This window comes from Poecile atricapillus, chromosome 10 (assembly GCF_030490865.1).
Source record: "Poecile atricapillus isolate bPoeAtr1 chromosome 10, bPoeAtr1.hap1, whole genome shotgun sequence".
NCBI classification, from domain to species: Eukaryota; Metazoa; Chordata; class Aves; order Passeriformes; family Paridae; genus Poecile; species Poecile atricapillus.
In genome coordinates this window covers 8520869-8547582 of record NC_081258.1, presented here as the reverse complement: position 1 = coordinate 8547582, position 26714 = coordinate 8520869, and the positions used below count along the sequence as shown (strand labels likewise).

Sequence of the window (26714 nt, the reverse complement as noted above, 5' to 3'; positions counted from 1 at the left end):
CAGGAATTGATACTGGAGATTGGTATTTCCCCTTTTTCTAATGGCAATTTTTTTTTTCCTATGGTTTGCTTAACTAAAATAATCTGGTCTTCTCAAAAGTGTCTGATAGAGGAATCTGGGAAAAAAAAAAAAAAAAGTGGTTTACTCCACAGCTGAACTTTAAACTTTTGCAGCTGTTGTTTTCCCATTGCTTTAATGGATCTTACCTCCCCCTGTAAGCAGAATGGTTTTTCAGGTTTTGAAGCATTGTGGAGGTGTATAATAAGACAACTGAATGGTGTGAACCCTTTGGGACTTAGTTCTTCAAGAGGAGCAACTCTATTGCCAGTAGGTCTTGCAAATACACAGGGCACTGTAGTGACTGTTGCACCTGCAGTTACTGATTTTCCCTCCTTGTCCTTTTGAGGCAGAATGTTTTTAAAGAAATTAGTAACCACACATCACTTGAGAGATGGCTGTTTAAAAACTGTCTGGTTTACCCTTTATTTTCTGCAATCCTATTTTACAGTGCGGAAAAATATTGAATATTTTAGTTTCTATTCCAATTATCTTGTGTTATCTTATAAAGCTATTATTTAACAGGCAAGCTTTGTGAGAGCCAGTTGTGTCAAGCTCCTGTGTCTTGTTCCTACTTCATCAAGAGAAAAATTAATGGTAGTGTCCCTTCAGATTCAAAAACCTCTTTAAGAGAATGTGGATTCTGCTGGATTTATTTAAAAACCATTTATCCTTATTTTGTAGCAGCTGAAAAATTGTCCCAATCATAATTTCATAAACCACATGTTCAAGGCTATAATGGAAAACAGGAACAGTTTGCATGGATTTTCATTCCAGGTTTGTATAAGGGTAAATGGTCATTGGCATTTTCATTCATTTGCAGTTCTAAAGTTCAGACCAAGGTCAGCAAACCTGAGGCTTGAGGTGCTAATGGAGCAAGCAAAAAAATGGAGAAGAAAGTAGAGGTAAGAATTAAAGTGAGTTGCAGTTTAAATCATATGCAATTGCAAAACCAAAATCCAACCTACTGTCTAAGAAGCTGCCAGTGCTCCTGGAGTAACGTGTAGGGTCTGTATGTAAAGGATTGTTTCCTTTCAATAGGACAAGAGTTATGTTCTGTAATGTATGACAAGAGATCTGTCCATTTGACATATTATTGTTAAAATCCACTAGAAACAGAGACCTTACTACTCATGTAGTCACTGAGCCATGGCCAGCTGCAGGGCTGCAGGCAGCATTTAACAAAAAGGACACGTGGAATCCATTGCAGTTGGTAACTCCTAGGGCAGTAATGCAGTAAAAAATGCCAGGTCATGCAGTATTGTTGGAAGGAGTGGCTCAGGCAGTGTTCAGCACTGCTGCCAGCTGAGGCTGCTGCTGGACTGTGCCCACCCTGCTGCAGCCAGCACAGGCTGCTCCAGGGACAGACTCTCCACAGGCTGGGCCCACCTGAGCCTTGGGGATGGCATCTGGATCTGCTTCCCTGGCCCCTGCCACCCCACTCTGCTTGCACAGAGAAATGTGTTACAGCAAGGCTTTGCCCTGAGAGCCCCTGCCTTGGACACCAGTGTGGCCACAACTCACTCACAGCTGAGCTGCAGCTCCTCACTCTCAGTTTAATTAGCAAAATGTTTGAGGATCTGTTCTAGAGCTTAAGTGTCTTTTGTGCTGCTAAAAGTGGCACTTCAGTGGCACAAGGTGGCTCCAGCAGCAGGTCAAAGGTTGCCACTACAGTCAGCAGGAGGCTCTTTGCATGGCACTTAAAGTATTTTTGACAGGGTTTTGTTTTTACAAGCATTTGCTTTTTATTATTTTCACCAAAATAAAGCATATAGCATACAGTGTTTTCACACATTTAGGAGATAAGTAAGTGTATCTCAAATTCTTTAATATGTAATACAAAGTTATTTCTTCATTGATTTTAATTTAAATACAGCTTGTTTGCCTTTTTTAAAAACAAACTTTTATTGTGTTACCATACATTTCCCTTGTTAACTTACAGATGTTTAAACAACTGGGAAAATACAGTGATGTGTATTGCTAGAGATAAAAAGTTGCTCCATTGGGATGAAACCTGTATATCATGTTACCAACCTGTAAATTAAAAAACCCAATACATTAAATGAATGCTGTCACTTGAACAGAGAAAGAAAACTGTAAGAGAATAACAAATACTTCACCTCCGATTTGTTTGAAGAATAATAAGAAAATAATCCAATATTTTATATTTCCACACTGATTGGTATGCATATTAATTTATCTTCTATTTGTTTGCAATTATAAATAAATAGAGGTATAAAGACAAAATCTCACACTGCCGTTCCCTTGAATTTGCCAGCTACAGTAAATGCATATTTTAAGATCATAAATACATTCCCATTCAGCTTAATCAAATACCACAGGACTAACTTCATGTGCTTTGTTTCATGCTGCATAGTTGAGGAAGGAAAAAATCTGGTGGCACTTGGTATCTTTAATGGCACTTCTTTCAGCAAAGGATATGATGCATTTGTGTCACTAGCCAGGGTTACCCTTCAAAGCAGTCCCTTAAAATAGGCTTGAAAAATACACAGAACACTAAGTAAAGCAACAATTCCCATGCTGTGTGCCAAGCTTTAGCTAATGGTGCAAGGATCATCGTTGCTTGGTTTCATTTCCCCTTCCAGCAGCAAAGTGATCACAGCCTTGCTCAAGTAGCTGCACGTTCCCTTTTTTCCAAGTGGGTGGGTGTTGTAGAATGCAGTCATGTCACTCTGCAGAGAGGGAACAGAGGCTGCCATTAGTGTGAATGTGGAAAGCAGCCACACATAGGGAAATAAGAACACCATCAGATATGTTAAAAATGCAAATGTGTTTTTTGGACTCTAAACCTAGAAAATAATTCTGCTCAGTTTTCAGAAATCTCCCATATGTACTTACCTGCATCTATTTCCTCACTGAGTTTTCCAGGCCTGCACAGATACCACCTTCTTAACATTTTTTTAAAATGTCATAGCTGTCAGAGAACAACTGCTCTCCTAAAACATGCAGCTGTGTGATGCCTGGGTGGTAGAATGGTGAGCCAGGGCCTTGGGTGTACATGAAGTGTAAACTGACTGAAGATTTATTCAAAAGGAAAAAATCCAAGATCCAAACCACAGGTAGCACATGAACTCATTCATTAATCAGATCACCAAAATAGGTGTCCTTCACTGAACACCTGTTTTTCACAGCTAGTGACATTAAAACACCTGCTTACTCTCAAATTAGGTATTAGCAGCTCTAAAAAAGGTATAATGCTTTAATTCAGGAAATTGGTTACTTTTAGTAAATCAAGGGCAGAGATTGTGTGGAGAAAATATTAAGACTTCTGTAGCTTTAGGGTGTGTCTGAACTTACTACAATAAATAATTTTGATATTTATTACATGGTAACAGGGAATTAACAAAGCTCAAAAGACCTGCAAGTACATTTAATGGAAGGCCATAGTTCAGACAAATCAGGAGATTTTAGCAGTGTTAGGAAACCTTGAGACAGAACACCCTAAGAACAATCCCAGACAGGGTTACAGTTAACTGCCAGCAGGCATCCATCCACCTGGGAATATGGGAGAGCCAGGTTCCAGAAAATTTTAATGCAAGGAGCCGAATTTCCAACAACAATCTTAAATACTATTCACAACTGTAAAGCAAGGGCTCTTTCTAGGAGACAAAAAGGCATTATTCTAAGTAGGTCTGGGCTTGGAGAAAAAAAATCCATCACTTCAACAGGCTAGGGCAGCACCAGTAAAAACTGGGGTTTGCATGGAATTTTCCTTTCTGTTTGTGGCCATTGGGGATTTGCAGCTTGTCACAGTCAGTAGCAAATTCCAGATGCTGTGTGAAGCTGGCACTTGAGAGCCATTTGTGTGGATGATGGGTGGTTTTGCTATGGCCACTGAATCACTACCCTCCAATACAGACCAAAAGGATCATAATTTCCAGGAAATTGTTTTTTTTTCCTAAACAAAGGTATTGTGGAAATTGACACATTGCTGGGGCTGGGGATCTGGCTTGCTTTCAAATCTTAGTACAAAAAATCAGTGGCAAAAAAGTGAACACTGAAACATTTGAATGAGTTCCTGCACAGCACATCCTTCCTCATCTTTTAAAGGAGCTCAATTCAGCAGGAGGAAGGGCTGCTGCATGTCAATGTTACAAATCAATAGATTCTTCAGAGCTAGCACAGATAACTTCAAATATACTGTCCACAATTGAAATGCCAGCTGATGCAAGGAAGATCATCCTCAGTAGCTCTGGGACTTGTCCCCCTGCTTTACTCTTACCTCCTCCTTTAACCAGGCCAGTAAACCCGGCTTTTTTACAGAATTTCAGAGCTTTGAGGCACCAAAACTTGTAGTGAGAACATTCAGAGATCTTTAAAGCGTAAAACCTATAATTCTAGTGAAGTAAATATTAAAAGCATTTATTCTTGTATTTGAGTTTTAGCCAAAAGTTTGCCAGTTCACAAAGGCAACTCTAGCAGAAAAATCAGTAACTAGGAACAGTTCTGTATCTCAAGTTCTTTAATATTGTCAATGTAAATTCTTTGGTTATTAAAGTTTTCTTAGTCTCTGTGTACATAAGATCCTAAGTTCACACTTCCTTGCTGAGCTTTAGGTTTTTTTCTTTTGTTTTTTTAACTCTTCTCAGTTTTAGTGTCCCTCCTAATGAATTCTTTCCCCTTTGAGGATAACTCTTCCAGCTTACTGAGAGTCCCATTTCAGAGCCATGGAATGCTGTATTCTCCTTACCATAACATTTTGAATTTACAACTCAGCAATAAAGTGCACCTCTTTCATCTCTGCTTAGAGGCTCTTTGCAGACCTAGGCATCACTTGGGTACATTAATTTCTTATTTGTGTTCCGTTCTGAACTTCTATCAATTGCTTTTTACTCTGAACTGCACAGAATTAACATTTAGAACTAACTTCAATGAGAATGGTAAATTCTGTAAAACAGCAATATTTTACTCACTTGATTTGCAGCTCCCTTTGGACTGCTGTGATCTTTCTGAAAGTCATGAAATGCTTCTTGCACCACCTTGTCCAAGTCCACTTTGTCCTGGAACTCTAGCTCAGGATTTCTCTCCAAAATAACAGATATAACCATCAGCAACTAGAAGGCAGAAAAAGATTGTAAGACTTTACATTTCATTTTTTAAAATTCAGGTTACATAATAGCACTGCTAGTAATTGCATATGCCTCTTTGAAGCAGGAAGCCATTTAAAAATGGCACAGGTAATAGTGCACAGATAATAGAATTCTGACTTTGATAAAAGAATCACTGGAAAAGCAGGCTTTTATGAAAGGTTACAATTGCTGGTGACTGCCTAGGTAAGGGCAGGGTGTAAATGATTGACATTAACATCTAACTTGGCTGGGAGCCAGGGAAGTTATTTTCCATTTTATTCAGTTTACTCTGTGGCTGCATAAATGCTGTGGAGAGAGTGAAAAGCAGCAAACACTGAACCTCAGCATTTGGTGTTCTGAGGCATAATCACAGATGGTAAAATTCTGTTATGACAAAGTTTATAAAAACCAAAAACAGCAGTCAGCAGTAAAGCCTCAGTTCATCAGAATTTATGTTACTTACAACTGAAAAGGGTTTAAAATAGGAAGGTGAACATGATGAGAGTCCTGTTGCAGTATCTATAAGTAGGCAGTGGAGCCTGCACTGGTCACCTCAGGTTTGGTAATTTTACCTTTTACCAAAAACTGGGGGTGATCCAGCAACCAGCCTGACCACGAGCTGTGAGCCAGAATTGAGAGGGGTTGGATGCTCCTGGGGAGGAGCACTCACACAAGCACCAGGGGCTAACAGTGAATGCTGCTGACAGCACAGATGCCAGGTACCAACAGTGCAGCTGCAAGCAAACTTGTGCAGTTGGGGAAGGATTTAAACAGCCTCTTACTTTCCTGTTAGGATGAGGAACACAATGGGAAAGTGGGAAATGGGAAGGTGGCTGATTCAGTAGTGTAAAGCTACTAACTAGACAGCCTCAGCAAAAAGGGAAAGAAGAATCCTTCAGAGGGTAAGCTGGTTATTTTAGAGCAGTTTTCCTTAGAGCTAGGAAATGGTTAGGAAAAGGCATGAGCTAAGGACTTGAAGGAAAGCTACACTGGAATTATTGGATTTTTACCTCCTCTGACCAATTGTATTGGTACTGTTATTAATATTTGCTGAAGGGGAAGAACATCATGAACTTGCTTTGTTCTGAACATGTAACAGGAACCTGTTCATAATCATAAAAATCTACGGAGAAACCACTGAAGCAAGTGTTCAATATTTCTTCAAATATTTCAGTCTAGGTTTTTTTTTAATTTTCTTTAAGGCTGCAACCTGTTAATGCACATTATAAAATGGCATTATATTATTGCCACAGACCTCCACGATGATCTGCCTGTATTGTGGTTGGTCGATGTTCTGCAGCATATCTTCAACTAGGAGGGAAAAATTCATTTCATACATCGTCATATCCGATAAGGTTGGTTGCTGAAAAACAAATCATACTTTTATTCAAAGACCACATGCATTAAATCAAACCCACCCCCAGGCAGAGCCTACTTGCTTGTTGAACAAATAATATTCAACTAAGAAATAATAACCACTGTAGGATCAAAAAGGGAGCAGATTTCAGAGTCCATAACTTGGAAAGAAACTTCTACACTTAAGGTTTTATAAATGTGCTTTAATAGAAATAATTTGCTTTTATTCTACTCTAATGGTATTTTACTCCAAGTAAAATAGAAAACTTGATTTTTTTTTTTTTCCCCAATTAACAAGATACTCAAAGTAACACATGATGGCATAAAAGAACCATTGATGATAAGGTATTTCACCATTACTAGTCAGCTGGAGCAGCAGAACCTGAGCCTCTCTGCAGGGTTACCTGGGGCAAGAATCTCCCTGCCACGATCAAGCCGTTGGGGGTTCTCTCCAGGATCTGCCACACGCGGTCGTAGAAACCCGAAGGAGTTCTGTTCAGGGAGCCATCCAGCTGCCTCCTGTTCAGCCAGCTCCTGTGGGCACACAGCAACAGCCTCAGCAAACCTGGCACTGCACAGCCAGGCAGGTGAGCAGCGAGCCCAAAGCCACCCCTGGTGCACACAGGACAGGCTGTGCTCTCTGCTGAGCGGCACCTAAAGCAAACCCAGGGGCTCAGCGTGCAGAGATCACCCTTGGGGCTGGCTGTGCTTTAAGGAAATGCAGAAAAAGCAGCAACTGTGAAATCCACCCAGTGCAGGCCAGCAAGGGTAGCAGGTCAAATTCATCAGGTCTAATCATATAAGCAAAGTTTCAGCAGAATTGTTGAAGGCAGGGGTTTTTCCTGATGGTCTGTAGAAAACATCTGGCCTGCAAATTTATAAAATTCAACAGAATGGTTTTGTAAAACTAAGGCTTTACAGAGGAAACTGAGTGACATTCCACATGAATCACAAATCCTGTTTGCCTTCAGAAGCGTTTCAGCTTTTTTCTTTTCTACTTAAATCCATCAAGTCTGGAATTTAATTTTCCTACTTTTTCTTCTCAGTGTTACTATAGGAATGGGGCTTTAGCCAAAATGTTTAACACAACAGCAATGGAACTTGAAGAAGTGGCATCCATGGGTATGAATTAATTGGTGGATTCACAAGACAGATTTAAGTCTTGTGTGGCTGTCCTGAATGCATTTGACAGAGAAGACTTGAGTTAATTAGTCCTTAGCTGCTTTTTGAATTTTAAGTAGAAAAAGCAACACACACATTGTTTTTTAGAAAAACTACAATTAAATTACTGCATTGCAACGTGCCTCATGTGTTTCTTTATTTCTAAGACTGGGTTCTGGTAGGCTGCTTGAAAAGAAAAAGAAAAGAAAAAAAGGGGAAAAAAAATAGGGAAATTCCATTTACCAATATTGTTTTGCAGAACTTTCATAGCCTAATTCAAATAAATTCAGCACTAATAAGTCTGGGGTTTTAGTTTTTGCTCCATTTGCATTGGTAGATTAACATGACATGCTTAGAATAAAATCACTTGTCTGTAAAATGACCTGTTCCTGCAGACACCAGTGTGTTTGATGAAATCACTAAAATATTGTGCATTTAAAAACCCTTACTCTTAAATACTAGAGAAATTGTGAGAATTCCTTCTGAAATACAATCAGTGAAGAGAACACTAATTCTGACAACCCCATGCATGGTTTTGCACTTAAGTTTTTAGTGTAGCTCACTCCCAGCTACTCCAGAATACAAAGCAAACAGAGGGTTGGTTTCAGTTTTTTGTTTTAAAAGCACGTCATGTCTACTATGACAGTTTCATCTCATTCTCTGTACAGCTCTGTCCTCGGATTAGGATAAGAAAACTTCCATAAAAGTAAGAAGACCAGTGATGTGGTAAAAATAACCAGTTGTTTTCTTAATACAAAAAGAGAGGTATTTGAAGATGTCAAAAATGCTCTGACCAACCTACATTAATAGGGTTGGGAAGAGAGTCCTGCAAACTGAATAAGCAAAGTGAGATTTAGAACTACTTGGACCATTAAAAGAACAATGCTCCATTTAAAAAGAGTTTCTTGCAGTCTTCTGACCTACATAAATACATTAAAAAGTGTTATCTGTGGAGTCTGTGCTTGCAAAAATGTTACCCTCTGTGAAAACTTGGAGAGAGGTTAGTTGTGGAGACTGTTAGGGAGGTAAATAGACCATTAGCCCTTCCTGTAGTATAAATTAATTGGCAGTGAGATAGAGTTTCACATTAGCAGACATTTTTTTTTCTAAAAACATTGCAAGAGTAGGAAAAGCTTCTCAAAAAGAAGAAAAAGAAAAGGAGGAGGAAAAAAATAAAAAGAGTATTCTGTATTTCCTGGCAGGAAAAGAACTTTAAAAACAAGTCACTAATGGGCAAGGAAAAACGAGTTAGCAATACTGCACAGGAAGAAGCTAGAAAAGAAGTTACAAGATTGAAAGTTTTGAAGCATATGCTGGTGAGCTTTTGTACTCAGATAACCCAAAAAAGAATCCTCATCCTCAGAAACTCAACCCAAGTGCCCTTCAGTGACCTACCCATCGTGTGTTACTGGAATCAAAAGCAGCAGCTGCTGTGGCAGCACAGGGAAGATCTCTGACAAAAGGTGGTGCTTGAATTGCTTACTGAGATTGACCAAATGCTCCTAAACAGCATTAATATTTAATGGGAAATGCTCAAAGGGGTTGTTCTGCTAGGGTTTTACAGGACAATGTCAGCACCAACACGAGCAGAGACAGCAACTGAACAGCAAGAACTGGTAAGTGCAGCCAAGACTCTGAAAAGCATCTGGGAGATACAGAACAGAGCCAGTAGGAGCGAGAGATGAGGCAGTGATTGAAGGAGCTCGTTTCTCAGGGATTACAGATTGGGGAAAAACACAGGTGTGTTTTGAATGAAGCAGGAACATAAACAGCAGGATGTGTGTTATAATTCCTCTTTGTTGAGAGGAAAAACCCATCATCCATTCAGTCAAGGACTATGGAAATTATCAGCAATATTATGTGCCAAAGTTTAACTTAACTAGAAGTAAAACCAAGAGGAAGAGTTTTGACTTCACTCTTATCAATAAAGTTAAGTGGAAATATTGCAATTTTAACTTTTGTCTTGCATACTTGGTATCACAATGAATGTTCCTCTTGGCAGCTGGTTACAGCTTGGAGAAAGGATTCCAAGTTTCATACAGTACCACACTATCTTTTAAGAATTCTAGAGAACATCTGCTCTTACTCATATAATAATTTAGAAGAAAGTAGGCACAGAACAGCAAACAACTGTTCTTAAAACTTACTTTAGTGGAAGTATTGGGTAATTTTTGGCTCCTTCCTCACATCAAAGAGTGTAACAGTTCACATTATAGCAGACAGATCTCTTTTCTGTGGCAGTAAAGAGATTTCCACAAAGATAAAGCTGAAAAGGGTATATGCAATAGAAGAGAAACATTTCTAGAACCTGGGCCCATGTGAAAGAATGAAAAAGTGCATTTTTGCTACTTTCCCTCAAAAAATTACGTAACTGATTACAGATGCCTGGTGATTTCAGGTGCACACAACAAAGCAGTTCAGAAATGAAATGTACTTGAAGAGAAGTTTCTGAATGAAATCAGGAGCCACAACCCCACACCTCATTACCTGCCTGGCTGCTGAGGCTGCAGAATATCCAGCAGAAGCTGCTTCACCTCACTGGGAGACATCTGGTACAAGTCCTTGGCTGGCATATCCCCAGCACGGATTTTCAGTTCATACTCCATAGCATGGATAATCCATCTGCATAAGGGGAGGAATATATTTATTCATTAAATACAAAGTTTCCAAATAGGAAAAATTAGTCTAATAAAACAGCTCATAAGAATTCCACACAATCCTGCTATTTGGCTGTCAGGATGTGCATAAAATATCAGACAAATACTCTCCTACTCTTCCTGTTTGACTGCAACATGATACAAGCTGAAAGGGATAATGCACAGGTTTTAAGAAATGTCTTGTGAAGCATGTTTTCCATAGAGAAAATGGATTGGACTACATTCCCTATATTCCATGTTCATTAAGACCAACATTTACCTGCCTTTTGATGTTAAAATTCCTACTCAGAATTCTGCTCTTACGATATGTGCATTTTGCTGATGAGTTTTAAAAAGCCATAAAATTTACAGTACTTTACGAAGACTTCAGGGCTTATTTCCTGTTTCAGCCTTTGAAATTCCTTTTTGCAGTCTATCACACTTTCTTTTTCTGCTCCTTTTTGAAAAAAATTCGATTCAATAAAAATATAGCAACAGTGAAGATTTCTAGCCTGAGGTACCAGAGACGCAGAACTTGGCAAAGCGTTGAAGGAAAATGCCAAGTTTTATTGTGCACATTATGTAAAACCAGTGCTCCAGCCTCTCATGCAATATCAAAGATGAAATAAGGTGCAGGTACATCAGAAGCCAGATAAGCACAGAACTCAGCCTCCTGCCCTCTACACTGGTTCAGTTCAAGTAGGCACTACTAAAAGAAGGAAACTGAACTAGTTTTTCTTCAGTAGTCCATAACACCTGATGATCAAGGCTTGGGTACGTCACAGCATTTCTGTGCTTATCTGAAAATGCAGTGAGAGATTTAGGCTATCATCTCTGTAGCCACATCCGTGGTCATTTAACTATTTAGGTAACAAGGTGCAGAATGTTTTTGCTTATTTAAGTCAAGTCACATTCTTTTTTAGGGAGTTCTCAGTAACCACACAGAATTTGGAGATGCCTGGCCAGCTGATTCAGTGCTGCTTTACATCTGAGGTTTCCAGGACCACGCACTGGAGGTGCAAGATACCAGGGAGTATTAGGGCCCATTACATTATGCAGAACATGCTGCTTTCATTTAATTTAGCAGGTGATGAGTGTCTTTCTCTTGTTACTACAATTAACAACACAAGTGGCTCAGGAATTCTTTCCCCACTCATGACTCAAATGTGACTGTGTGTCAGTCCCTCGCTGGTATTTTCTCTTTGCAGTGGCCTACAAGCCACACCAAAGTCAAGAGTGGACCTTCTGCTGTGCTATTCTCTGATAAGAGGTGAATTCAAGTCAGTTGGCTGGGAGTTTTTACAGTAATAGGGCTGTCAGAAACTTGATCTATTTCAACATGAAACCCTGAAAACAAATCAATAACAAGACACTAAATCAAATCATTATCAAACTGGAACGGCATTTCTGTGAGAAGGTTAATTTTGCTCACTGGAGTGGGTGATAACACTGAAATAAAGGAAATTGAATCTCTAGCATTAACCTTGGGAGAAAGGAAAAAAATTGCAAAAAGGATTAGCTACAGAGAATAAGGAAGGGGAGGAAAGAAGTGTAACATGGATCTGTAGAGGGGACAGAAAAGCATTTAAGTACAAAAGGATACTTTCAGTTAAATGTAACACAGGCAATTTTTGGTTTTATGATGACTGGAATGTACTGCTAAAGAAATATGAATCTTGTATGCTAGAAAAAAGGCTGCTGGTATCTACCTCCAGTGCTGAAACGCTGTATTTTTCTCTATGGAAAAAAATATGGAAGACGAAACACTTAAGTTCTGATTCTGTAAATCTCAGTCACTAGCACCTGGCCTCTTCACAGAAGTGCTTATTCAAATGCATGTCTCTTCCTAAATGTGAAAAATTAATTAACTTCTGTGGGTAGCAAAGTAAACGCAGATACCATGGAATGTGACAACACTCCAGCACAGCTGATTTGTAGGTCACCTTGTCAAACACATAAAGAGAAAAGGTGGGAGGTAAATGATGTTTTAACCTTGATTCAAGCTGGTGGTTCTCTGAAGTCTGTAGTCCCTGCAGTCCCTGAGATAATAAAGAACAACAGGTACTTTACTGACCCAATCCGTATCTTCAGCATTCCACTGAACAGTTCTGGGGAATTGGAGATGATCCAGCCAATATGGATGACAAGTTCCTGCTGCACCACGGCTTCTCTTTCATCTTGTAATTGGCATTTTTCATAGATCATGTTCTTAATCACTGCTGGTGATAAGGGGTTAGAAATAACTGCTTCCTCCTGGCCAAAAGGTCCCAGTGTCACCTGCAGTACAGGGAAAACAATTCAGAGGACAGGAACAGGAAGAAAAGCACTGCAAAGCAATTCAGAAACTGAACTCTTCAGAAGGCATCAACTCTGCTTGTTAAAAATTTCACAATACAAGGGTAATTTTATGTCAATGGCTGATGCTTGTTAATACTGTTAATTGCATGTTATTGAAGTAATAAACTTCACTAATGACCACAGTGAATATGGAATGTATTTTTCCAAACTAAAATAAAAATACAAGACCACTGCTTTGGTGGTCTTATACAGGATTGAACATTAGGTTTAGACAGTTATACAATTTCATACATTTCAGCTGTGGAAGTAAATTAAAGTTCAGAATTAAATTTACAGTTTTGTTTTCTTATTTCTACTAGCATGCTAAAAGTTACAGCCTTAATTTTAAGAAAACATATTGGTGGTACTGAATTGTTTAACCACAAAAAAAAATTTATTAAAATTCTGTTTTGTTTTTAATGTACTGTCAGTAAGACAGCAACACTAGTTTTTCTGCTGTGATAAAGATCATTGCTACAACATGATCAAGGAAGGGAAGTTAGGTTAAAACACTGCCAAATAGCCTCAAATTATGCTGCATGCAGGTGGAATCTCTATAGCTGAGTAGTGCCAAAGCACAAACCCAGACCTCAGTCTGGAGTAAGACAACACTGCACATACACATACATATATTTAATACTAAAATACAGAAATATACAATTTGTATTCTTTAGAAGCAGCTATTCATCAATTTAATCAAAATTATTGTGCTGGGGAAGAAAAGTAATGTTCTCCTTAGGAAAGGAAAAAAACACTGATGATTAAACTTTCTTTGAAACAGAAAACCCTGAAAAAGACCTTTTGCTCAGCTGCCACCCACATGTTGTCTCATGCTCAATCAGACAGTGGTTACATTTTCATTAAAGAAGTCTTTCTTTCAAAAGATGCCTTAATACTTCACTCCATCTACTTTTGTCAAGTAAGAGGGCATATAGATAAAATCACAGGAAGGTTTGGGTGGGAAGGGACCTTAAAGATCATCTCATTCCAACATTCCTGCTCCAAATCCTGTCCAACCTGAACACTCCCAGGGATGAGGCAGCCACAGCTCCTCTGGGCAACCTGTGCTAAGTTTCACTCTCACAGGGAAGAGTTTCTTTCTAAGATCTAATCTAAACCTGTCCTATTTCATTTTAAAGCAATTCCCTCTTTCCTATCTCTACACATCCTTATCAAAAGTCCCCCTCCAGCTCTACTGGAGCCCCTTCAGGCACTGAAAAGTTTCCAAGGTCTCGCTTGAGACCCAAAGAGTTACATAAATCATGCCACTTCCTGCCTTCCCTAAATGCTAAACTGTTTTTTCAGTCTTATTTTTCCATTAATTAAAATTATTATTCAGTTCCAAATACAATTATTAAACATGTCTTTATTTTCTCTGGATTTCTCTTCTTTGGTAACGTTTTTTTTTTAAGTCATTGCATACTTTTAAAAGAAGCATCAGAGGCCTTCAAAATGAACAAGCCATTTGTTTAGTTTCTGTTATCATTCCTTAATGCAGTTCTGAGGAGCAAAGACTTACCTGCTTGCCCTGAACTAAAACATTAGTAATAGATGGTGCAAGGCTGTCCACTAGTTTACCTAAAAGACTTGCTGCGAAGCGCACAACAGACCTGAGGGCAGAAAACAGAGCAATCCCACTACATATCACATGCTAGTTTAATGAATTCAGATAGCAATCTGAAGTCTGCCACAGCAGAGAGCTCAGAATTAACTCAGTGAATACATACATTATTTACAAAGTGGAATTTGGATCAGATTTTATGCAGTCTTCTGTAGGTTTTAAATTTTTAGTTCAGATATAGGTTAATGGATCAAAAATATATTTAGTTAGAACTCATTAAACTACCAGTTCCATAAAAAGCTTCTAGTTCTCTTCTCGACACCATCTTAAACAAAGGCAGGTAAGAAATGCCTGCTCCTCTTTTATGGCATTTTCATCATTTGCAAGAGAACTTTGGTAATTTTGAAATCTATTTAAGGAAGAGGCAGAAAGATTTTGCAAGAGAAAGTATAACACATAACACCAAAGCCTTGCTGAGTATTCCATGCTGAGGTAGTATTTTGCATGTGCAGCATGAAGAGACTTGTCTCACCTGCCAGGTTAAAAACAAGCTATAACTTCTAAGAACCCCATTTTTCCATATATGCAGTAGATGGTTAAAGATATGAATACATATAATAATAATTTCCTGACAAAACACAAACCTAACAGACCTGTAATTGAGCTTTTCTAGCCCAGACTTTGAGGCTACTAAGAATCATTTGTTCACAGAGATGAGGAATAAGCTGTAATATTCTATGGTGTTAGTAAAAAACTCAAACAGTCGATGTTGATTCCTGTGAAAACTGCTACACACTCCTTAAGATCAAGAGCAAAGCATTTCAAAAATGCATAAGCTGATACTATCAAAATGCAAATAAGCAAAAAAAAAATCTCACAGAGCTGCACTCCAGATTTCTGGGCACTTTACCTGTTTCCCATGTACCAGTAAAGTAGTAATATGTGGGGTTATAGAAGAAGAAAATTTCTGTGCAAATGCAGCACTGTAGCGCAACACCAACCTATATGTGTGTCACATGGCAATCATGGAAGAGAAATGAAAAACAGTTTTATTTTTATTAATTACAAAAAATGCCATCAAGGTATTTTGGTTCTACCTCATTATTGGCAAAGGCTCATTTAACTGTATGTAGAGACAAAAATGAAAAACATATATTTACTGACCTGTCACGAATAGTTAAAGAGTGAGAGAACAGAGTTCAGGACAGGCTTGACTTTGGTAAAAGGAAATTAAACTTCTACTGAGCTTCAGGGCAAAATAATTAATAAACAACATGTAAATATCAACCTACTTGCTGAAACCTTTTAAAGTTATTGTGTCAAAGTCAGGCTTAAAGCAAATTACTTCAGGGCAATAAATCTGTGTTAGTGCATCAGCTTAAATGATTTATATCTGAACACCAGCCTTCCTACATAAAGCTACTGACAGTATTTTATCATGGCCTGTAAGAAATAGGAATATTAACATTCTTCTCACATTATTTCAATTTAATGAGGCCTGTGTACTGGCAATAGCACTCAGTGCAAAACCAGCCTTTTGCTTTTGTATTTGAAAAGATAACAGTAAGAAATTGCTTCTTAATTTTTTTAAAGCCTATTAAACCAGACTTTCAGCTGCCATGCACCAATACAACTGTCAGGAAAGTTGCCATTTTCTCCCCTTTAAGTGTGTGAAAATCCAGCCTTACTTTCTATAAACACATTAGGAAAACAAAACTGGTGTAAGCCAGAAGGAACACGATATTTGTATACAAACCAGAGCTTTCTGCTGCCAGCTCGTCTGTAGATTCTTTCAATATGCTCAGCAACAGTACCTAAAGGCATTCATTGAACACAAAAAAAAGAAAAACAAAACACAAGCAAAAAAAAGATGCACAGGTTTTAATTTAACGGTAATAAGGCAAATTTGATGAGACCAGTTAATTCTGAATCTGCTTTAGTAAAGCACTTATCTATTATGCTCAACATCTAAAATTCAGATGCAATCAAGTCCCCTGTCTCCCAGTGTATGTTGTTATGAAAGAAGCCAAGCCAGATTTCAGCTGAATTTGCTGCTCATGCTGTAGAGACAACTATAATATCACCTGTTCTTGCAATGTATCAGGGAAAATTAATCTACACATAGATTTGGCCTATAAAAGTACACCCCATCATAAGGTACATCCTTGAACTGCAGAACCTAAAGTTCTTCAGCTTCTGTTTTTAGATTTATGTTTTATTGATTGGGTGATTATTTAATGTCAGTCTCAGCAGTCTCCATGCAGGGAATGCAGGGAACTCTTAGTCAGTGACAGACCACTTAATACAAGGTGCATTTTAAAAAGGTTATCACCCACTATTTCATATGGGGTGGCACTGAGAGGTCTGTAAAAGTTAGCTCTGAACACTCAGAGGCACAATTGCACTTTTTTTTTACCTAACTGATTTCAAGAGAGTTTTTAAGTTCAACATCGTGATCCAATGGTCGTAAGTGGTAACACTGCTTGCTTGCAGAGGTTTAGGAAATCTGCCTTGAGCTGTTTCTAGAGCAAAGAACACAACCTACAAAGGACTAAAGAAAGCTGCTTAGGCTCCCAAAGCCTCACCACACTACAGGTAACTGCTGGAAAAGGCCACTTCAGAGCCTACATGGGCCTGATGTGCATATTCCAACCACACCTTACAACAATGCCCTGGGTTATCAGCCAATGTGTTTTATTCCACCTGATGTGGCTTTCCAGTCCTGTGTGCAGTTTTGGGCATCACAACAGAAGAAAGAAAAAAAAAAAAACAAACATTAGAAAGTATCCAAAGGAGGCACAGGAAGATGGTGGAGGATTTAGCAGGGAAGCCGTGTGAGGAGTGGCTGAGGTGAGGTGGCTTGTTAAGCCTACAGCAGAGGAAAATGAGGAGAGACCTCATTGGGATCTGCAACATCCTCACAAGGGGCAGCACCAGATCTCCTCACTCTGGTGACAAGCAACAGGACTCAAGGAAATGGCTGGAGCTGAGTCAGGGAAGGTTTAGGTGGGAGATCAGGAAAAGTTTCCTCACCAGAGGGTGGCTGGGCACTGAACAGGCTCCCCAGGGCAGTGGGCACAGCAGCAGCCTGACAGAGCTCAGGAAGCTCTCAGGCACCCCCTGGGGGGATTGCTGGGGTGTCCTGTGAAGGATGATGATCCTTGTGGGTCCCTTCCAACTCAGATTATCCTACAGATTCTATGACATTTTTAACACAGCAATACAGATATAATGTATGTTTATGTCAATATGGCAGCTCTTCTCCACATGAACCAGCCATCTCATACCAAAATTAAGAAGCAGAGCTCTGTAACATGAGGTGGGAAGTCCCACTGCTTGATGAATAACTAGGAGTATATTATTTGATTTGAATAGCCCTCTTTTTCTGAGTAGTCATATATAAAAAGGCAACTGAAAAGCAATCTTTGGAAAAAAAGACAAAACACCAAACTTTGCAGCACAAAATCCCAAAGCCTCGGTAGCCTTTTCAGAATTGTGTCACAGGAATTTAGACCCTGTGCTCTAAAAGAAAGCCATAATACAAAACCAGAGCTTCACAGATACATTGAATTAAAGTCAGATTACATCAAAGCAGAATAAAAATTCAGTATAAAGCCTCATATAGCTCAGACTGTTACAGACATTTAGACTTGTCTTTGTTTCTGTTTTCTTTGTAAGGTCAAATCCTGTCTTTTTTTCTAATCTACCCATTCAAAATTACAACCAGATACATCACTGGCCTACAAACAATCTAAAAACATTCATGTATCCAGCAGCTCATTCCCCACCACATCATCAATTTGCATGTCCTATTTAATGTAGAAATTGCTCTAAATGGCAGAGAAAAGAGCTCCACAACTGCTGGTATGCACAGCTATTATTCATGTTTACTGCAACTAAACATACAGCTGCTCCCTCAGTGCTCAGAACAGTCAAATGGAAGAAGCTCTTACCTTCCTTGGTGATAAAATTCGGCCCTTCCCTTTTAAGCAATATACTTGAGAGTAACGCTTGACTTGCCAGGCAATTGCAGTCCTTAAATAAAAAACAGCAACAAGAAAACCACAAATAGTCTTCAGATTGTCACTGAAGCAAAGCTATAACAGCTATTAAAAATTTCAGGTGAAACCAAAGGGCCTTTTCTTCTTTTCAATTTAAGGAAAAAGTCTACATATATTATTTTCAAGGGGATTTCACAACTATTCCATACCCTATGTATGCTGTATCCTTGTCACTGCTGCTTGCAGAGGCTTCTCTGTGGATCATATTAAGCTGTAATAATTTGACCTTGGAAAAGTTTCCTGATTTTTCCTTCTCAGGTCCTTTAATTTACAGCAGAAATGCTTGTAATGAAATAGGGAACCAATTTGTGTGCTTGTATTATCACTAGATCTAGAACAGGTACTGGTAGCTTTCCTCTAGAGACAGGAAACAAATGCTAGATTGGAACTATTCCTTGATGCCATTAAGAAGTTCCCAGTCCATCCAAGTGAATACCCACTGCTCAAGTCAATACTTGCACTTTGTCAATAAAATATCTGTTCTGGCACATGGCAAATGGATCCTCTCCTAGATGGTCACTTAGCACTGAGGATGATTGGGGCAGCTGGGAGAACTGAGAGCCAGCAGTGACACAAGTGGGGCCAGGAAGCTCTGTGATAAGGTAAAGAGGAGCATTCCCTGAGTGGAGAGAAATTTCAGACATTTTATATTATTATGCATGCCCCAATACTGATCATGCTGATCTAAGCAGGCTGCTGGTAAAAAGAGTATCAGCACAGAATTTCTTATTTCACAAGAATGAAGTTATACTGTACTTTTATCAAGTTTTCTTACATTAAGTTTCTGCAGGATCTCATATGTTGACTTGTTTTTCCAGTCATCAATATTTACATCTGGTTGCTGTTCAAGTTCAGAAGCATTGGGAGTACTAGATTGTCTCTTGACTTTTGAATGTTTTGGAAGATCCAGCTCTTCCAAACTCTTAAATACAGGAGCTCTGCAAAATAAGTATTTGATTTCTTCATGGCTCAGAAAATATTTTAATAATCAAATAAGTCATTACTACAATTTGCACATAGCCTTACTCTTCTGTTTCAGTGATGCTTAGGAAGTCAAGTTGTTCAACAACTGCTCCAGATATTAACGTCTGAAATGAAAAATTGGAAACAAATTTTAAAATATGTATATGACTACACAGCTGTCTTTTAATCTCAGTATGTTGCTGGTGGTTTCCATTGAGAAAGTAGTTTGTTTATCTACAGTTTCAAGTATTTTACACTTGCAGAGTACTTTTGGTCTTCCATGAAGAAAAATACAGCTTAAGGCAGCAGAAGTCTCTTGGGGCTGCTGACTCCTTTTTGCTCCTGCTTCATTGTTCTTTCGCCCTGTCCAGCTTCATCAAGCACTGCCCACCCCCCCCCAAAGTCAAGGTTGATGAAAACTTGAGTCTGAGGATTTGCATTCCTCAGAGTCCTCCACAGTCCCCCTGTTCTGGATCCCAATGTTCGTTATTCCAGGGATGGCTGAAGGCCAGGAAGCTTTCCTGTCAGCCTCACTGATGTTTCAGGCAAACACTACAAAGAGCATTCCCACTGTGTGTTCATTCCCTAATCCAAGCATGCCTGGCCTAAGTTTGCACATCAAATGCAGATTACAAATACTTCCATCTCAAAAGATTACATAGCTGAAACTCAGTGCTGCATTTACCTGATGTAGTCATTACAATTCATTCACTCTGAATTTATAAGAATTCCCTATTTATCTACTGCCAGAGGAAAGGTATTGTGCTACAGCATTTTTAAGACTGCTTTTGATGGTTCTCATTAGCTAAATAAAACTGAGTGTGTTTTGTGAACTTTTATATTCCATTTTCATTGTACATGAGTTGCAATAAAACATTGATCTGTTATGCCGTGAGGTGACAGAATATAAAAACCCTGCTTTACTTTCATTACTGGTGCCATTCATTCTTTGCCTTGCACATCTGCTTGAACACATGATGACAATGAAGGTAAAAATCAGAAAAGAGCTACAAAACTTTTGAGCATACAGAATTTTAAAACAAATCAATTTGGCATATTTTATAGGAAAAAAAGAGCATTCACCCAATTAGAGAGACACGTTCTCTCTTAGGTATGTTTAACATGTGCACCTAAATGAAGCAGCTGAATGCAACTGACAAAGATCAATATATATTTTGTTGGAATAAATAAATTATTCAAGAAAACACCATGAATTAGACATGTCCCTTGTTCTTTTCTCAAATCCTCCCCTATAATGAAACAAGACTGTTAATAGAATGTGCCAGCTGTGCAGAAAGTCAGAGATTCCAATTCAGCTACTGGAGCAGGCACAGGGTTCCCAGCAGCAAAGGCACCCACCAGCAACAATCTCCACTGGGCCTTCATGCCAAACAAACATTTGTTTGTAGTCTTCCCATGTGCTCTTTTTAATGGCTAACAAATAAAGCAAAGATCAGTAACTGTCAACATCTTAAACCCTTTAAAAAAAACTCCTTACTTTTTATATTAGAAAATGGATCTTTCCAGAAGGTCAGTGAATATGAAAGGGAAAGTTTACTCCCCAGTGGCTGTCCAGTGTAGTGCTTAGAATAAGGACACAGGTAGATGGAGAAATTTCTTGTCTGATAAATCTTTCTTGCAAGGTAAGAAAGTCATTGCAGTTCAGTTTAAAAAAAACAAGCCAACAAAAAAACCAAACCACAGCAACAACCCTGCAATAATGGCATTTGCTGTAGGAAGAGTCAGTGGTACCAGGAGAGACTACATGACCTATGTGTGAGCACGAGAAATACATAAATACTTAAAGATTCCAAGGATATCTTAAACCATCACAGCTAGAAGCATTTCCTTTCCCAATGACCCAGCTCTTCCACAAATTAATGATTTTCTAGGGAACAAGAAGTCATTACTCTCTCTTTAGTCTTCCCTCTTAGAAAAAAAGGATAGTTCAATAGGTGTAAACTAAGATTAACTAGCACACAGGAGTATGCAAAATCAGCACCTGTCTTGGTAATTTTCACTTTTTAATGAAGGAATGTTCCTGCTTTAAGATTCATTCAATCAGTAAAGATGTTAAAACTAGATCTTAGTTCTTTTAAGAATTTTAATATATGTGAAGCACCTTTTTTTCCCCTCCATGGTTATCTAATCAAAAGAAATCCCTCAGTGCTTGACACTGTGGCTTTATCCTTTGGTAGTAATTTCACAAGATCGCCTAACAAAAACACCTCTTCCCTTCTGAAAATCCTCTGTGAAGATTATGACTTTCAAAAGACTAATCAAAAGGAATTAAAATAAGCCCATGTTTCTGTTGAGACAAAACAAACAGTACCAAATGTCTTGAGTCTTGACTCCTTACTTTAATGAAACTAAATAAAATCAGAAGTCACATAAACCCCCAAAGTAGTAAGAATACATGTGCCAGTACCAGGAGATAAGAACACAACAGTCAGGAGAAACACCTTACCTGTACTCTGTCAACGTGAACCTTCACTCCTCCAACAATTCCCTTTCTAAAGGCTGCCAGCATATCTAATATGGGACTGAACCTGCTCCCTCTGAAATTCAAAACAGAACTCCATTAATCTTGCACTCAGGTAAATCCCACACTCCAAATCCTGCTTTTCTCTCTCCCTACCTTATGTTATCTTCCCGGATCAGTACCACGAACAGGGGCCGGCCGTGCATTTTCCAGTACTGCTTGATGAACTGCAGGGCGTTCTGGGCAAGGAAGAGTGTCAGTCACACCATCTCCCAAACAACACAACAAGCACAGCCTACCAGAACACACAGTACAATACAGCAGAGGACCTATAGCCCTGAAAACCCCAACAGGTCAAAAACACCTCAGCTACTAAAGCACCAACAACCTTGTGCAACGGGCACAAGCTGCTGTCAAGCCCTGCTAATTTCCTAAGTGTTCTGAAAATACTGCTAAGCAAATGTATGGATCATGGAGCAAACCATGAGACAGTGCAGAGCTCTGAACTACAGGCAATGACCTAGAAAATCTGTGTGGGGATCCAGGGCTTGAATCCCAGCCACTGGGATGGAAGCACCAGGGCCACCTTCTGTGCACTGATGTTGCTGCTCCAGCCCAAGGCATGTGGGGGGTGAGCTCTGCACTGCTGCCAACCTTACAGGCAGGGAAGGGGGCAGGTTTTAATATTTGTGCAAAATCAAGTAGTGTTTCCTCTGGGTAAGGCTTTCATATCTCCTGTAAACACGAGTCTTTTTCCTTTTTTCAGCCAAGAACATTTGTTCTCCTAAAGAAACAAATGATAATTTGCTTGCTGCCCTACAGCATTCCCAGTCACTTTGGAGGTAGTTTTTTTTGTCACAGATACTCACAAGAACTCATACTGGGCTAACAGGGTATTTGTCTCAATACACTTTCTAGCTGCAAGTTTATTTTTGTATTATAATAATATACACTGTACTGTGTTCCTCTTTCAGTCTTCTGTTTTATCAGATTGCACAGTTTATTCTTCTACAGACTCTTTTTTTCAGTTACTCAAAGGAAAAGTTATAAATACCTTAATGTCATCAATCAACATCATAACATCCTGAGACATGTAGAAATCACTGAGATCAAAAATGATCGAGTAGCAAACTACAGTCTTCCCCAGTATTCGATAAATCTGTTGAGAGAGAAAAATTCCATTAATCTTTTCTTTAAAACATTTATCAGAGCCAAATACAAGGACTTGAAAGTCATAAAATATGCATAAAATAACATTACATTTCAATTCTAGTTAAAACCATACAGACTAAATGTTTATCTAAAATATTTATCAATAATGAGAATATAAACTTCTCTTGTAATAACCTTTGATGTTCCAAGGCATCCTATGGGTCTGTCCGGTCTTCCAGATAATCCCAATTTCTCATTGACTCCCAAATGGAAGTAAGCCTGTGAGAAAGAATAATGAAAACTGATAAAAACCTAGATACCAGCATTTCTCATGCTCCTGCCACGTCTCACAAAGAAAGCTGTGTGCAGTCTGCTTTGATTAGAAAACGATTCAGAAAATGTGGCTGGTTTTGCTATTCAGGGTTGTTTTTTTAAAAAACACTTGTTTCCTATATTAGGTCTTCTTTTTAACTTCTTGCTCCTATTACTTTTCTAGTCTATGTAAATAAAATATTTATTGATTTTTCAAATTGCTTATTGAAACAATTTTTAAAGGATCATATGCATTTATTGGCTAGCCAAATTTACCTTTTGTAATGCCTTTTCAGAGTGGATACAAAAGTAAAAGAGTAATATAAGAATCTTTAAAGGTCTTTATATTAATTTTAGTACGAATCTGGAAAATTAATGCATCAGCAACACAAGCAAGAGGGAATTATCATTCTTAGCTTGATTCTTATTAGAGTTGTGTATGCACAGCATTACTTCAACTGATACAATTTTGCAAAAATAATCTTAACTTATTACATTGTATAAAACTGTAAGAAAACAACTAATCTGTGAGCAATACAGTATAAATGTATCAGTTAAACCAGACTGAAAGATGTGGTTTTTCCTTATTTGGCCTATTTTAGGCAAGGAACCCACCATTACTTCAGAATATTCAGAATTCTGAACATTTTCCAAAGTTCAACCTTTATGTTATAGGAAGATAATTCAGAAGCAAATGAAAGCAAACACTTGAACAAACATTACACTCAATAGCTTTCTATTGCTGTCAGCTTGGGGCCTTCCCTGATCCTGCCCATGTTTCTGCATTAATCCCAAGAGCTATTTAAAAAAGAAAATAAACAAAATTACCTACAGGACCTGTATCCAGAGTAAGGAATTGTACTCAGATGGGGAAGGATGGAGACATCAGAACACTGATAGGTTTCAACAACCCATCTGTGCATAACAAAGCCAAACAATGCTGAACATCTTCTTGTGGTAAATATGGGAGACTGGGAGAATGGCAGTAGGCAGGGCCATTTAACACTAAAAGGACCTTCATTTTGCTGGAATGCAGAACATGAAATGCTTTCTTAACAAAAGCAGAACTGCATTAGCATTGTAACATTGTCTGTTTCCTTGAAGACTCTGTAGCTTGAGGCCCCATGTTGACACACAGGCTACTAAAGCAGTTTCCTCCTCCAGTGAGTTCTCCATCTGATCTGTTAGAATCAAAGCTCAGATGCAGCACCAGGCACTGAACAATGCACTGTTTCATTCAAGTCCAGCTGCTTCAAGCACCTTTGGGTTTTTTTTATTAAAAAGCCCTTCAGTTCTGGATTATTAAGCTGATAATAGCAAGAAATGGCTGTGAAAGCAGACTGGGCTGTTGGACTGATTTATGAGCATGACCCAAAATGCAGTGGTCTTGTACACCATCTGTTTCTGTGCTACTTCTTTTTCTCTCTCAGTCCCTGCCCAAGAGGTATTCTGCTCCTCTCCTGTGCTGTTCTTTCACTCCAGATGTACTTTTTCCCTAAGTATTACGTGTATCTTGACCCATTTCATTCTTTATCTCTTCTCTTTTCATTCCCCTGCTGCCCCCACTTTGTGGGTATCATCACATGACTTCAAGTTCTACTTTCAGTCTCCATCCATTTTTTTGCAGCAGTTTTTTTGACACGTCTGTTAATAAGTCTTAAGATTTAAATTGTTATCATGTGCTTCTAGAGCAGTTCAAAGGTTTCTGATTAAATTAAATACTCCTTAGAACTGACAGCATCAGAGTAGCAAACATTGAGATCTGTATTTTCCACAGATCAACCTTCTATTCCCCAAAATATATTCACTGTTCCACCATTAGCTTCCTCTCCCCTCAAAGGATGACAAATACTACCAGGAGATTTTGTTTGTTTGCTTTTCGGTTCATTTTGGTTATTGACATAAGCCCCAGGATCAAACCCCAGTTCTCATAACACCCCAAACACTCTCTTTACTCCACAGCTCTGGCAGAGCCTTTATTAGAAGCCCATAGGAAGAGGTTTTGTATCAGGTGAATTAATATTTTCATGGCACTCCTTTAAAAAGTAAATTTTGATGAGGCAGCTATACCTACCCATCATGAGGATAAAGGAAGTGTCAGAATTTCCAGCTTTAGAAAAATAAATCTTAACACAGACTTTTTCATAGATAGGAATTTAATTGATAATAAAAAAACTTAATGAAGGTCTCATCTTTTTGTCAAGGAAACCAAAGAAGTGATGGATGACAGAGAGACAATATATACTTCTATAGTAAAGTTAGTGAGTGTTCATTTGTTAAACCAAAGTCTCAGTATAGAATTTCAAGACAGATACAGATAAAGAGAACATATTTTGGAATATATTATCATGAAAGCTAGTGAATAAAAATGGGTTCAGAAATGAACAAGGATGAATAGAAACACGGCTATATCTCTTCTCCCTGTTTTAGTCCTTTTCAGGTGTTAGTGGCTAGGGGTAAGGATTTTTCTGAATAAGTCACAGACACGTTTAGCACATCATTCATCCTTGCAAACTTAAGAAACCTGAAATATATTCTGTATTCCCTGTTTCTGGGTTTACTTTTTTTCCTCGTGTCCTACAGACTCCCGATACACATCATGGCATTGGCCATGTGACCTGATCTCTGAGGGAGAGCCCCACACAGTGATCTGTTCTACAACTGGGGCCTGGGGGCTGACAAATTTGCCACTGCACTGCCCCCAGACATGCCAGGCTGTCTCTGAGACCATTTGCACAAGGTCAGACAGGAGCTTTGTGTACCTGATCTACAGCCAGGACTAGCAGGGCCAGCCTAGGCCTGTAGGGACGTGGCTGTTCCTCGGGAGACTCCTTGCCCCAATAGAAAACAGAGCCTTCAGGGAGGATGAAGGGGATCCTGAGGATGTTCCTTCATCCCAGTAATTTCTAACTATGGTATGTTAAATGTGCTCAGCTAAAGAGGTAGACCAAAAAGGATTTCAAGCCCAAAACTTCCAGGATATAGTCAATCCAAGGGAAAACAGTGACAGAAATGTGGATGTTGCCTGTTACAGGGACTGCACTATGAAATCCTATGATGGTTTATGCATACTGCCTTAATCCACTCCTTTGACTATTGCTCATTTGCTTGTTTCTCCATCAAGATTCATTTGGTTTACCAAGCTACTAATGTTATTAAAATTGTATTATTCATTCATTAGACTTTGAAAGTGGCTCAGGCAATAAGCCTAATCAGATAATACAGAACATGTGGGCTCCCACATTTCCCTGAAAGCTGCAGGCACCTCTCACTTCCAGTGCCAGCACACCTTTGCAACTACATTAGGACGACAGAAATATGCAGACAACAGCTTAGGGAGATACAAGGCTAATAGCTTGATATAAATCCTTGTTTTTGCAAAAGAAATACACAGATTAAGGATAAACAATATTAAATGCAGAATTCCTTACTTTGACAAGTTCTTTCTGAGCCCATATCTGAATTGGTTCCACCTGCTGGGGGGTCTGAGTTTGGATTCCGTATGTGTTCAGAAAAACTTGTAGGCTACAAATGAAATACGGATTC

At 38.7% G+C, this 26714-nt stretch overlaps 1 protein-coding gene across 4 annotated transcripts in view; it reads right to left on the bottom strand.

The window, feature by feature from the left end:
• Positions 1–1777: 1777 nt before the first annotated feature.
• PHKB (phosphorylase kinase regulatory subunit beta) overlaps positions 1778–26714 on the bottom strand; it is a 68746-nt gene continuing 43809 nt past the window's right edge. For 2 of the 4 annotated variants that reach the window (XM_058846331.1, XM_058846332.1), the window contains 16 exons: positions 26600–26693; positions 23052–23135; positions 22759–22863; positions 21861–21943; positions 21690–21780; positions 19286–19347; positions 19035–19197; positions 18152–18233; positions 15955–16012; positions 14157–14247; positions 12375–12577; positions 10152–10286; positions 6908–7037; positions 6403–6510; positions 4992–5132; positions 1778–2750 (listed from right to left, as the gene is read on the bottom strand). In XM_058846331.1, coding sequence (XP_058702314.1) covers positions 2613–2750; positions 4992–5132; positions 6403–6510; positions 6908–7037; positions 10152–10286; positions 12375–12577; positions 14157–14247; positions 15955–16012; positions 18152–18233; positions 19035–19197; positions 19286–19347; positions 21690–21780; positions 21861–21943; positions 22759–22863; positions 23052–23135; positions 26600–26693 — 1768 coding nt within the window. In that variant the 3' untranslated portion in view covers positions 1778–2612. Of the gene's footprint in view, positions 2751–4991; positions 5133–6402; positions 6511–6907; positions 7038–10151; positions 10287–12374; positions 12578–14156; positions 14248–15108; positions 15200–15954; positions 16013–18151; positions 18234–19034; positions 19198–19285; positions 19348–21689; positions 21781–21860; positions 21944–22758; positions 22864–23051; positions 23136–26599; positions 26694–26714 lie in introns of all 4 variants that reach the window. The other 2 variants (XM_058846334.1, XM_058846333.1) reach the window with 1 other exon arrangement.